Below are 12,830 nucleotides of genomic sequence, written 5' to 3'. Positions count from 1 at the left end.
TACAGTATTAAGTGAAGTGATAAAGGAGCAAATTGATAAAGCGGTGATAAAGTGGAAAGTAATAACGCGCCAGCCAATCAGCTGTGTTTGAAAAATTACAGTTAGTAGTTGATTGGCTGCTGCTTTATCACCTTCCACTTTATCACTGCTTTATCACTTCACCAGGCTTAATACATGTGCCCCTGTATTTCATAAATAGCTCTGATAACGGGAAGCCGCCAAGGCTTGCTGGTAAGACTATAGGATGAACATCACTCCCCTGCCCCAGCACCCGATTCTTCTTAAATTGTCGTGCTCTACAGAATATTTCCTATCACTGCCAAATGATAACTGGATCCTTAAATACGAACATGCATAACAGACATTAATCAGAAGCATTAACTAATTAAAAGCTGAACATTGGGGATAAGGCTGATCCCTGGTTATAGTTTGGGGAAAATCCAAAGCCGGTTTAGAATATCGGCTGCTATAAGGCCAAGAAACATCCACTTACCAAAATCACTGGCACAATATTGAACCCTCATGGTCTCGGATTTTTGTTCAATTTCACACTGAGTGCAGATCTTGGTGACTGTGAGAGAGAACAAATCGATATTATTATCTAAACATTGAAAGCCCGGTGTTTATAATAACCGTCCTAAGACTGCAGCATTGTATTCCGCGAACGCCAGATCTCCGCGGTATGAAAACTGTTGGCAAGAATCAGCTTGGCTGGCAGCATAATATATTACCAGTCATTTATTCATAATGCATAGCACAGGATATTGTATATCAATGTACTTTGTGTGTTCACAGGAGACAAAGCTGTGCCAAAGGTAAGGTCGCTTAACTTGCTCTATAAGTGCAGAACTTTCAGAGGAAATTCATCTGAATCTAATTTGCTAAACTCTCTCCATCCTATCGGCATTTTGGTGGTCCTCCTGTAAGATATATATTATTTCCTGCATTGTGGATATCTATTATTTCCTGCATTGTGTAAGCCTGACAGGCTGCAGGATAGCAAATAATCACTTTGGAAATATTAGACGAATTTATGACATGCTGCCGGGTTAATGGAACGTTGGGCGTCACGGCTAATTCAGGGTTGCCTACTTTGAAAGTCTCTTGTCCGGGTCTTCGAGGAGGGGGTGGAGCTAAATGATGCAGTTTGTATCTTTAGCCCCTCCCACAGAAAGCCGCGAATTGTGGTGAATTAACACTGCCGTGGGGTGGGGGGGGGGGGGGGTTGGGGGGAGGGGGGAAGGGGTCGCTATCCAGGAGGGTTGCCCTCCTTTTTGGGGGGCCAGGAGGGGGACCCAAACTTCAGGAGCCTGCCAGCCATTCTGTGAGGGTAGGGGCAACCCTGGGCTAATTCAGAGCATAACACTTTTGTTGGTAAGCTGCTCAATCAGAGGTGTGTCACTCAGGTGCCAAAAGGGAGGGGTAATTCTGTCTAGGAAAAAAAACATTTTGTATCCCAATTGCACACTGAGTGAAACATAACTACATAATAATCAGATAACACAGAGATTTTGGTTGTGTATATCTGCAGATATAGGGCTAAGCCCCCAGGCCGTACGTCAAGGCATCTCTGTCACTGGGGGTCCCTAATACTGGGTATGGGTCTGGGGTGTGGGCCCCCAACATGCCGACACAGGCTGAGTACTCCAGGGCAGCACACAAATGAAAATTAGTGGGGGTTAATAAGAAGCACATAAGTGCTATGTAGGGAAGTGAAGGTGTGATTAAAATACAAAATATATACAATGTGATAGGGAAAAAATAAGTGTTAATAAAGTGTTAGAGTGTGCTAACCTGGAGCAGACCAGCCATACCAACACAGGGGGCACCACACTCCCAAACCCATCCCATTAGCAGTAACATGTATGTCTGGGCTTAATAGACCAGTATAAGGCCACATGATAATGGCATATAACATCTGAGAGCCAGCTTACCTGGAGATACCCCTGGCTTCCCTGGTTTGGGGGCCCGCACCCCAGACCCATACCCAGTATTAGGGACCCCCAGTGACAGAGATGCCTTGACGTACGGCCTGGGGGCTTAGCCCTATAATTCAGAGCATACTTGCCTAGTTTTTCTGTCTCCTCCCTGGGAGAAGCTTCACATCGGGAAGGGGGTGTTGGCTGATTGTGACATCATCAAACCCCGCTCCCAGCAAGGAAATGCTGGCATTCAGAACTAAGGTCAACATACATTAGGTCGACCACTGAAGGTCAACAGGCCTTAGGTCGACACAGTCAAAAGGTGAACATGGTCAAAAGGGTCGACATTGGGATGGTTGACTGTCAAAAAGTTTTTATTTTGAGCTGACATGTGCCGACAGGCGATATTTCATGCCCTACCATACACTACGACGCGGCGCGAGAATAAAATAGGGGCAGCCAGGCACTGTGCCCGAAGCATGGCGAGTGCAGCAAGCCATGCGAGGGGACGCGGGGAGCGGGTCGTCCTGGTGTGTACCAGGCATAATTCTCAGAGTTATTTCTTTTTGACTTACTTGTGTTGGACCTCAGCTGCTGACCGTTAATGATTGCAGAGGAGAAGGTATCAAACCTTGGAGAGAGACTAGAGAGGAGATATTGCCCATAGCAACCAAGCAGATTCTAGGTTTAATTTATTTTGTAAAATAACAGAAGATGATTGGTTGCTCGGGGTAACTGCTCCACTCGATCGCTCTCCAAGGTTTGATACATCTCGCCCCACTGCTCCACTTGACCGCTCTCCAAGGTTTGATACATCTCCCCCCTTAGAGTGTTCTACAGTAAATATATTGTAGTTAGTGCCAACTTTGTCCTATATTTCCTCTGCAATCATGTGACCACCAAGAAGCTTCATAACTGACTGGCTCAAGAAACTTTATTCTACATCAGCCATATAAACAGGCAGGGCCGGATTAAGGCTTGTGGTGGCCCAGGGGCAAAGATTGGCTGTGCAGGCTGGGTGGGACCAGTGTCTATGGCACTTAGGCGGGCAGCCATAGAAGCACAGACAGGGTACCCAGAAATCCCCCAACGGATCAATTTTTTTTTTTTATGGAACTTAACTCACTGGCACGGCCCCTGATAAAGCAACGCCCCCGGGGATTAGTCCCGCCTCCTTTTCAAACGCCCACAAATTGCGGGTTATGAAGAAAACAGATCCTTGTTGGAAGTTGCCACTTTGTATATTTATTTAACACAGTCCTCTGGATTCCCCCTGCTTTTCAATTTACTAATAAATATACAAAGTTGCAACTTCCAAAAAGGATTGTTACTATTATAGAGGGTACACACGGTGAGATATGCACTAAGCTTCTATTGGATTTTGTGTATAGAAGCAAAATCCAATAGAAAATCAAATAGAAAACCGAAATGCTTGGGACCACAAGCATTTTGGATAGGGGATTTTTTCGGATTTTGGAATATTTTTTTTTCCATACTTACCTGGTCCCCTGGTGGTGCCCCGATGCCCCCCCCCCCCCCCCCATGTCCACCGGCATCCACAGTAGCCTTCCGGATCCTCTTCAGCGTCATCTCCGGTCCCAGGGGTGCATTGCATGGATGCACGGGCTCACCGGTGACATCACTGGCACGCCCGCACATTCGTGAAATGCACCCCTGGGACCGGAGATGCCGCACAACAGTATCCTGGATGCCGACGTGGACATCGGGGGGATGAGGTAAGTATGAAAAAAAAGGGCGGGGAAAAAATATTGTGAAAAACCCACCATTTGCAAGGCGCATTCCTTCCCACTGGCTGCGAATGGGTGTTTTACATAAACATCCATTCGCAGCCTGCGGGGGAACGCCCACATCATCAGGTGACCATGGAATGATGTGGACCGTGCACTCCTATGTAAGGGTGCTATGAGGCATGCTTGCATATGCGCGCACGTTCAGAAGGAAGTGTGGGGGGGGGGGGGGCAGCTGACATCCAGTGATGTCAGCTGGCCACCCCCGGTGCCCACGTCACGGCCTTGTTAGCATTAGAATGCCCAGGGTTCTCATGGGAATGCCCATGAAACGATGGGCATTCACATATGCTAATGGGGCTGCCCGCTGTCCTGGGCACCCAGTGATACAACTGGGTGCGCGCACACTGCATATGCACATGCGCAAAAATGTGTAAGTACAGTAACACAACATCGGTCTCCGTGCGAACGAACGCCCTTTGCAAATAGACCTAAATAAGGTCCCAGGTATATAACGATTCACCTCAGTCTCAACCCATGTGTCACTGTCACTCCACCTCTCTCTGGAAACCACCCTTGCAAATCCTGCATTTGCCCCTACTGCCCCCCCCCCTTCTCTCTACTCCCACCCTTCCTCACTGCTCTCTAACAGCCCCTCCTTAGACTCAGTTATGTGATAGGGATAGGATTCACGTCTGCAATAATCCGGGGACAGTTCAGAGGTATTCAGGACAGTCATGTGTATATGGAGCTTTGTGGCACTTGGGTCCTAACCAATGGTGGCTCTTGCCAGTATGGAGGAGGGGGCTGCAGCAATGCGCCTCCCCCCCTCTGCCGCTGCTGCTGCCGTCCCCAGCCACTGCCGCGCTCCCCGGCCATGCGTGCTCCCGAGTCCCCTGCATGGGGCCAGTACCTTCATACATACTGCGCATGCGCTGACCCAAGCCTCCGTGGGTTTTCTTGATCGGGTTCCCGAGTCCAGCACATGCGCAGTATGGTCCGCGGTACTGCGCATGCACAGAACCTGTTTTGGGGGCTGTTGCGCATTTGCCTAGAGAGAGGCATCCCGAAGGGAGGGAACACCTCCCGATGGGATGCCTTCAGTGACTGGCAGGTCGGACTTCCAATAGGAAGTCACTGCCAGTCAGAGTGAAGCCAGCGCAGTCTCACAGACTTCATCTGGCTTCACTTTTGGCAGACAGTGGTGGATTTTACCTGGGGGGCTACAGCCCTGCAGCCCATAGGTAAAAACCGCCACTGGTCCTAACTGTATGTGGGCAGCACCTTGGGGTTAATACTGTATGTTACTGTATATGCTCCTTTGCAGTTGGTATATAGAGCATTGATACTAGTGGAGAAATGGACGACTGGAGAACGTCCCTATAGCATACTTAAGGCCCCCATACACTATGCGATTTTGGGACGATTTCATCCGATTTCGGCACTTTGTGCCGATAATCGGATGAAATCGGCCCAAAATCGTAGGTATGTGACATTTGATCCGATCCGATGCGCGGTCCGTGCGCATCGGACCGGATCAGGGAGGTCGGACGGTCTGTACATACGATCACGTCCGACCTCCCTGCATGCATATGCCTGCCACCTGACAGGCATATGCATGCAGACACCGGGGGAGTAGTGGGGGCGGCCAGGGGCAGCGGTGGTGGGGGCGGGCAGCGGTAGTGGGGGCGGGCAGCGGCGGTGGGGACGGGCGGCGTGTGCGGTGAGCGCAGTGTACTTACACATAGCAGCAGCGGCGGGGACGGGACGCGCAGTGGCGGCTATTATATTTTTAAAATACTTGTCAAATGACCGGCCGCTCTCTGATTGGCCGGAGAGCTCTCAGCCAATCAGAGAGCGGCCGGTCATTTGACAAGTATTTTAAAAATATAATAGCCGCCACTGCGCGTCCCGTCCCCGCCGCTGCTGCTATGTGTAAGTACACTGCGCTCACCGCAAACGCCGCCCGCTGCCGCTGACCGCCCCCCCCCCACCGCCGCCGCCGCTGGCCGCCCCCACCACCGCTGCCCGTCCCTACTACTGCCGCTGCCCGCCCCCACTACTGCTTACCGCCCTGCAGCTCCCCGGGTTTTTTTTTACATGGGATAAATCGCATGCGATTTATCCCATGTAAAAATGGCACATCAAGTGCCAAATTGTATGTGAGCCTCCTGGGGAGCTGCCGGGCGGCTCGCAGGTAAATTGGGTCCGACTTGTCCCTAGGACAAGTCGGCCTAATGTATGGGGGCCTTTACTGTCATTATTTGTCTCCTCCAATCAGCTTCTAGGTAGCATCTATCAAGTACATTCTATAAAATGATAAGTAGAACCTGGTCAGAGGCGTAACTCTGGGAGGCAATGGAGTCATCTGCCACCGGGCTTCTGCTCCCAAGGGGGTACCTCTCCTCCCCTGTGAGTTTGAATCCGTTAATTGAAAGCCATCATTATCACTTCGGTGGCTGATTCCCCTCCTAAAATCATTTTTGCAAGTGTCACACACTGTTTCAGAACCCATGACCTGTCTTACTGGAGACAGACACCTTACTGATTGAGCTATTGGGAGGTGCACCAATATTCATCTTGCCTCCGGGCAACTGGGACAAACTTATGCCACTGAACCTGGTATTGTTGTTATGGGCAACTTCTCCACTCTTTCACTGCTTGATACATCAACCTCTTAGTATTTAATGTACTTCATACCCTAATCTGTTGTACATAGCTCAGGCAATGTGTAGAATTTTGGCAGAACGCTCAGTGTCTCCTTAGGCCTATAATTATATTCCGATCGCCTCTTTCAGCAATTTGACACATTTCATACATTGCTAATATTGTAAGTATCGCCTCTGGTGTTTTAGTACCACAAAGCCAGAAACTGGCTCAGATTACAGTTGTATGTTCATATTATATATGTATCCGCACGTCACACTTCCAAAGCTGCTGTATTAGTCACAGGGTTTCCTACCCTTCCGGAATGGGGAGGGAAGGTCCCGGAAATTAGGTCCCCCTTCCGGCCCCCTGAAAGCGGGGCAACCCTCCTGTGAACCGACCCGTGGCGTGCGCGGGATGTGGTCCATGGGTCAAATGGCGCAAATCACCAAATTTTAGCTCCGCCCCCCACAGTGCAATGCCTGAAATACCGGCATTGCATGGAGGGGGTGTGGCTAAAATGATGCAATCACTCTGACCATGCCCCCCAAACAAGTCGCCCCACCCATTGGTTTGCTGGCGGGTTTGCAGTAGTATCCAACCCGCCTCTTAGTAACTGACGTTATACTTGTAAAGGTAAAAACATTGATGGACATTCAATGTTCTATTCTGTTGTATAGAGTGATCACTCTGCAGCGGACTTAAGCTTAATAGATCAGCGGAACATAATCTTCCCAATAAACCGCTGCAAAACCGCCAGAATTTCAAAACCGCCAGTAAATTCCCCCACAAGTCTCTTTTAGACAGCATACATTTTAATGAAAGTAGTAGGCTAAGTTTACTATTAGAACACACTTGTCATGCCAATCCATTTCCCGAGATTTACCAATGCTCCATGTTTTCCAAATCACCTACATAACTGGTGCACAGCTGTAGTCATTTCTATCAGTCACATTTCCCAGACTCCCTTGCTGGTGCACAGCTGTAGTCATTACTGTCACATTTCCCACAAACCCTATTTGGTGTACAGCTGTAGTCATTACTAACTGTCGCATTTCCCAGACTCCCTAGCTGGTGCACAGCTGTAGTCATTACTAACTGTCACATTTCCCAGACTCCCTAGCTGGTACACAGCTGTAGTCATTACTAAAAGTCACATTTCCCAGACTCCCTAGCTGGTGCACAGCCATAGTCATTACTAACTGTCACATTTCCCAGACTCCCTAGCTGGTGCACAGCTGTAGTCATTACCTAACTGTCACATTTCCCAGACTCCCTAGCTGGTACACAGCTGTAGTCATTACTAACTGTCACATTCGCCAGGTCACCTAGCTGCTGCACAGCTGTAGTCATTACTAACTGTCACATTTTCAAACCTGCTGCATTCATTCCTACTATAGATCCACAGGTTGCCTGGAAAACATGAACTGTTGGTAAATCTTGAGGACAGGTTTGGCCGCCCTTGTGGCTTCAAGAGAACTGATAGAGTTGAGGATGAACAGAGCTGAAATATTTCCTTAGCCAGAGGTCCATAAAATTATTTGCTATTGTACTGTATATAGAATTCATTAGGCTGCTACTGACGGACTGCGGGTGACTATTTCACGGTTATGGGTTCCTTGTTGGGTACCGATGCCTTTTGTAGTTCCAGTCTTGCAATAAAAGAATAGTTATAAACAAAGTACACACAGTAACTGCTTCCGAATGCAAATGCCTATGACTTTTTAATGCAAATTCTACAGCTTTATCAGCGGTAGTGCCAAGACAGAGGTATTAAAATATTCTAGAAAGTATCATTTTGTTCATGGAGACCAATATAATATTAGCTCTCAGCACATATTTAAAGCTCATTTAAGGATACATATATATTATTCTGAATTACTAGAATTTTAAATTGAATCACCGATTGCAGCTATAAATTCTCATTGCACCCAGAACCTTTCACATTTACATCTTTCCTTTCAACTTATTCCTGCACCGCATCTCAAAGCATCTACCCGGGTTTGCGATATAAAAGGGATTTTAGATTAACCCCTTGGGTGGTATGCCCGGAACTTTTCCGGGCTCAGCTGCACTGCCGCAGCGGGCTGTCCTGGAAAATTTCCGGGTATGCCACAATGGTACTTGTGTATTTTGGCGGCGCCCGTCGTGGGCATCGTGTGCCTTAACTTTAAGGCACAGGACGCGACGCAATGGACCCGATTTCTCTATAGGCTTCAATGTTAAAATATTATTAACATTGAACCCGATGGAGAAATCGGGTCCATCGCGTCGCGTCCTGTGCCTTAAAGTTAAGGCACACGACGCGACCGACGCGACCGACACGATTTCTCCATAGGCTTCAATGTTAAAATATTTTTAACATTGAAATACTGTCGGTCGCGTCGGACTTGTGCCATTATAATGGCACAAGATCAAATGTAGTTGTTAAAATCCATCTAACATAGAAAACAATGGGAAATGGGCCAATATGGCCCATTTCTCATTGTATATGGCCCCGTCATGTCCAAATATAAATGCCCCCCATTGTCAGCGACACCCCAGTATTGACGCCAACCCGAAGCGTGGCGAGCGTAGCGAGCCCGCGAGGGGCGGCGGTACGCGTCCTACGACCTTTTCATACCCCTACTATCCACGTCGGCGTGGAGTTGAGAATAGAATAGTGTGGCGAGCGCAGCGAGCCACCGAGCCCGAAGCGTGGCGAGCGCAGCGAGCCCCGCGAGGGGACGCGGATACCTTCACAGGTATCCGCGTCCCCACGCGGGCTTCACAGGTGTCCGTGGCCACGCGGACACCTGTGAAGTCCGCGAAGGGACGCGTTTACCTGTGAAGGTATCCGCGTCCCCTCGCGGGGCTCGCTGCGCTCGCCACACTATTCTATTCTCAACTCCACGCCGACGTGGATAGTAGGGGTATGAAAAGGTCGGAGGACGCGCACCGCCGCCCCTCGCGGGCTCGCTGCGCTCGCCACGCTTCGGGTTGACGTCAATACTGGGGTGCCGCTCACAATGGGGGGGCAGTTATATTTGGACATGACGGGGACATATACAATGAAAAATGGGCCATATTGGCCCATTTCCCATTTTATTCCATGTAAAATGGACTTTATCAAGTCCATCTTATCTTGTGCCATTATAATGGCACAAGACCGACGCGACCGACACGATTTCAATGTTAAAATATTTTAACATTGAAGCCTATGGAGAAATCGGGTCCATCGCGTCGGTCGCGTCGTGTGCCATGTTAATGCACACGACGCGACGCGATGGACGCGATGGACCCGATTTTTCACACACGATGGACGCGATCCTCATCGTGGGCGCCGCCAAAATACACAAGTACCGCCACAATTATAAAATAGGTGCGCGTCAGTGATGTCCAGGTGTGCACCACTGGCGCACCACGTCTTGAGACCCTCGTCGCATCCCCGAGCCCCCCAAATCACCTGTGCTCAGGCGTATGCCGGAGGTCTTCTAACCCCTGCCGCTCCCCCAGCCTCTAGCCGCCTGTCATTTTGCAGCAGTGACTTAGGCGGCAGGCTCTGGGATGTTTGGGGCTGGAGCAAAGGTGAGGGGGAGGGGGTTCCTAATGGTCTGTGGTGGGTTTTGCTGGGGCAGGACAAACTTGCCCTTTCGGCAGGGGGGAACAGAATTAATAGTTTCACCACTGCATGACCCCATTCTGAGGTGGTCAGGACCCACTTTGGGGTCAGGACCCACAGTTTGAGAACCGCTGGTACAGTATAAACTGATCATTACAGCTACTGTACATTCATATAGCTGTAATTACTAGGCTTTCCATGGCAGTGCATACAGTATTAGTGTTAATGTCTCCACCTACAACCCCCATACAATACTTATTCCATTATGTTACGAATAGTACACAACTAGAGATGTGCACCGGCCACTTTTCGGGTTTTGGGTTCTGATTACCTTGATGTTTTGGGTTCTAATGGGTTTTGGCAAAACACCTCCTAAGTGTTTTGTGTTTGGATTTTTTGGGTTCTGATTTTTTTGTTAAAAAGCATAAAAACTGCTAAAATCGCAGAATTTGGTGGTTTTTTTTTGCTCCTACGCTATATTAACCTCAATAACATTCATTTCCACTCATTTCCAGTCTATTCTGAACACCTCACACTTCACAATATTGTTTTTAGGGCAAAAGGTTGCACCGATGTAGCTGGATATTATGCACAAGACAGGTAGATACGTCAGCAATACTAGTATATGCATGACGCAATGAGGTTGGTCCCATCCTGCATAACACAACCGCCTATTTGTCATTCCTCAATAACCTTTCCTCCATGCTCTTATCCGTGCACCAACATCTAATTGTGAGCGTCGGATCATCTGACCGTGCCGATAACAGGGAACATAACTGACATGTAACCTGCCCAGCAGCAGCCTATGGTTGGAGATGGAATGCGGTGCCTGCAGAGTGCTGCGAGCCCGGTGCAGTGATCATGTTGTCAGCCGCACTCATATCTCCTCTCTGTGTAACAGACACTTCAGGGCACTCGCCGACATCTCTCCTTCCAATGCACCGTTCTGCTGCATGCTGGATTATCAGAGCGCAGGCCTATCCGTGCAGAAGACCCATACAGGCACAAAGGCATCCATTATATTATAAAGTGCTGACACAGACGAACAAGGTGGCATGGACAGCTGCTCACAAAGCTGCTGGCCATGCCCCCACAGCGGTGAAAAAGGGGGTGCGATCGAGTGAGAGTAACACGAGTATAGTCCCCCAAAATTCGCCTTTGGGGGGGGATTCACGTTGCGGAAAATAACTCACCAAAAATGTCCACCACCTCAGAGGAGACAGATGCTAAAGGTCCGTCTGGACCTCTAGAGTCTGTGACGTAAGAGCGATGCATACAGCAGTGAGAGCCAATTCCAGTCCTCGAGAGCTACCAACAGTTCACATTTTCCAGCCCACCCAGCAGCTGCACAGGTGCACTCATTACTGACTGACACATTATAAATGATCCACAGGTGGAGCTAATTACTTCACTTGTGGTGATGGTGTGAGGAGACCTGGAAAACATGCACTGTTGGTAACTCTTGAGGACTGGAGTTGGCTACCCCTGGCATACAGCATTACAGATCGAGCGCCTATCGATCAGCGCCGGGGCTCCATTCCGGGAAGGTGGGCGTGCCTGGGAGCATATAACCACTGGCAATGAGCAAGAGGCCTCTGGCAACGAGCAAGAAACCCCCGGCAATGATGTATCCCCTGGTAACAAGCATGAAACCCATGGAAATCAAGATGTAGGTAAATAATTATAATTAAAGTATGGGGGGTGGGAGTGAGACTCTGAGCCAGTGGCAGATACAGGGGAGGGGGCACTATCAGATGGAAAGGTGGCTGCAGTTGTGCATGAATTAGCTGATTAATGTTTTATCTAGTGGTTCTAGATTACTCTAATGCCCCTTAATGAAATGCTAGCAGGAACAATGCTGGTTTATAAATAATGGGTTCTAATCAAGGGAGTAACTACCATAGGTGCAGGGGGTGCAGCTGCTATGGGGCCCAGAGCTGAGAGGGGCCCACTTTGCCTGTCAAAGTATCATGTGCTGTATACATTTTTCAGCATTAGGTGAAAAATAGGGGCCCTTACAAACTTTTGCTATGGGGCCCACATCTATGTAGTTACGCCACTGGTTCTAATACAATTCTGCAACAAGATAATTAAACAACAGAACATTACCTACAAGGAGCGAAGGTATTGTTATCAAAGGCCTGCCAATCAACAGAGTACACAAAGGGTTGGGGGGAATGATTACATTTTGAAGAGAGATAAAGTACCAACCAAACAGCTCCTGTCATTTTGCAGGCTGTGTTATAGATAAATGACAGAAGCTAATTGGTCTCTCTGATCAACTTCACTTTATCTTTGTGCAAGATTTGATAAGTCTCCTCCAATGGCTTTCATCATGCCCAACATGAAGGCAATCAGTTACTCTGTCTCGTTATCACTGTCAGTATATGACTGAATGAAAGACTGGAAGATATGAATGAAAAGATAAGCGGTAACCGTAATAGGGACAACTAGGTAGAAGTTGAACGTTGAGCCGCACAAGCAGCCTGTAGTAGGAGACAGATGCTGGAGGTTCTGCAGGACTCGGACCTGTGACTCACCCCAGCCCTGTCCTGTCATCCCCCCCCCCTTCCGCCCCAAGCCCTGGAGAACTTCACAATGCGCTGAAAGTATTGGCCGCATAGCTAATGACTGTGTAATGTCTCCGCACTTATCTGGGTAACCAGCGGAGTTGTGAAAATAATTTCCAGTAAAAGGCCGTTAATGAGCCCAGCCACAAACGATGTTTTCGTTAGTCATTCTCACCACGGATCCTTTCATAGCTGCACCAGTAATTAGACGCTTTAGAAAGTGCTAACATAATATTCCGAGCATTCAGTAGAATTCAACATAGCCAAATAATTACTAGGTAAAAGTCTTACAGGACTATTTACCATGCCCGTGCTATGACCTATGCTGTAACCGTTCCGGATT

At 48.6% G+C, this 12,830-nt stretch overlaps 1 protein-coding gene across 2 annotated transcripts in view; it reads right to left on the bottom strand.

Annotated features, from left to right (window-relative positions):
* Window positions 1-12,830, bottom strand: part of SFRP5 (secreted frizzled related protein 5) — a 91,078-nt gene that overhangs the window by 59,210 nt on the left and 19,038 nt on the right. For both annotated transcript variants that reach the window (XR_014444638.1, XM_083149574.1), the window contains exon 2: window positions 494-571. Coding sequence is in view for 1 of the 2 variants with exons in the window: in XM_083149574.1 (XP_083005700.1) it covers window positions 494-571 (78 nt within the window). In the remaining variant the exon portion in view is untranslated. The remainder of the gene's footprint in view (window positions 1-493; window positions 572-12,830) is intronic.

Source organism: Crinia signifera, chromosome 6 (assembly GCF_055691185.1).
Source record: "Crinia signifera chromosome 6, ASM5569118v1, whole genome shotgun sequence".
In the NCBI taxonomy this organism is placed as follows: domain Eukaryota; kingdom Metazoa; phylum Chordata; class Amphibia; order Anura; family Myobatrachidae; genus Crinia; species Crinia signifera.
The sequence above is the reverse complement of the archived record's forward strand: the minus strand, read 5'-3'. Positions and strand labels throughout refer to the sequence as shown.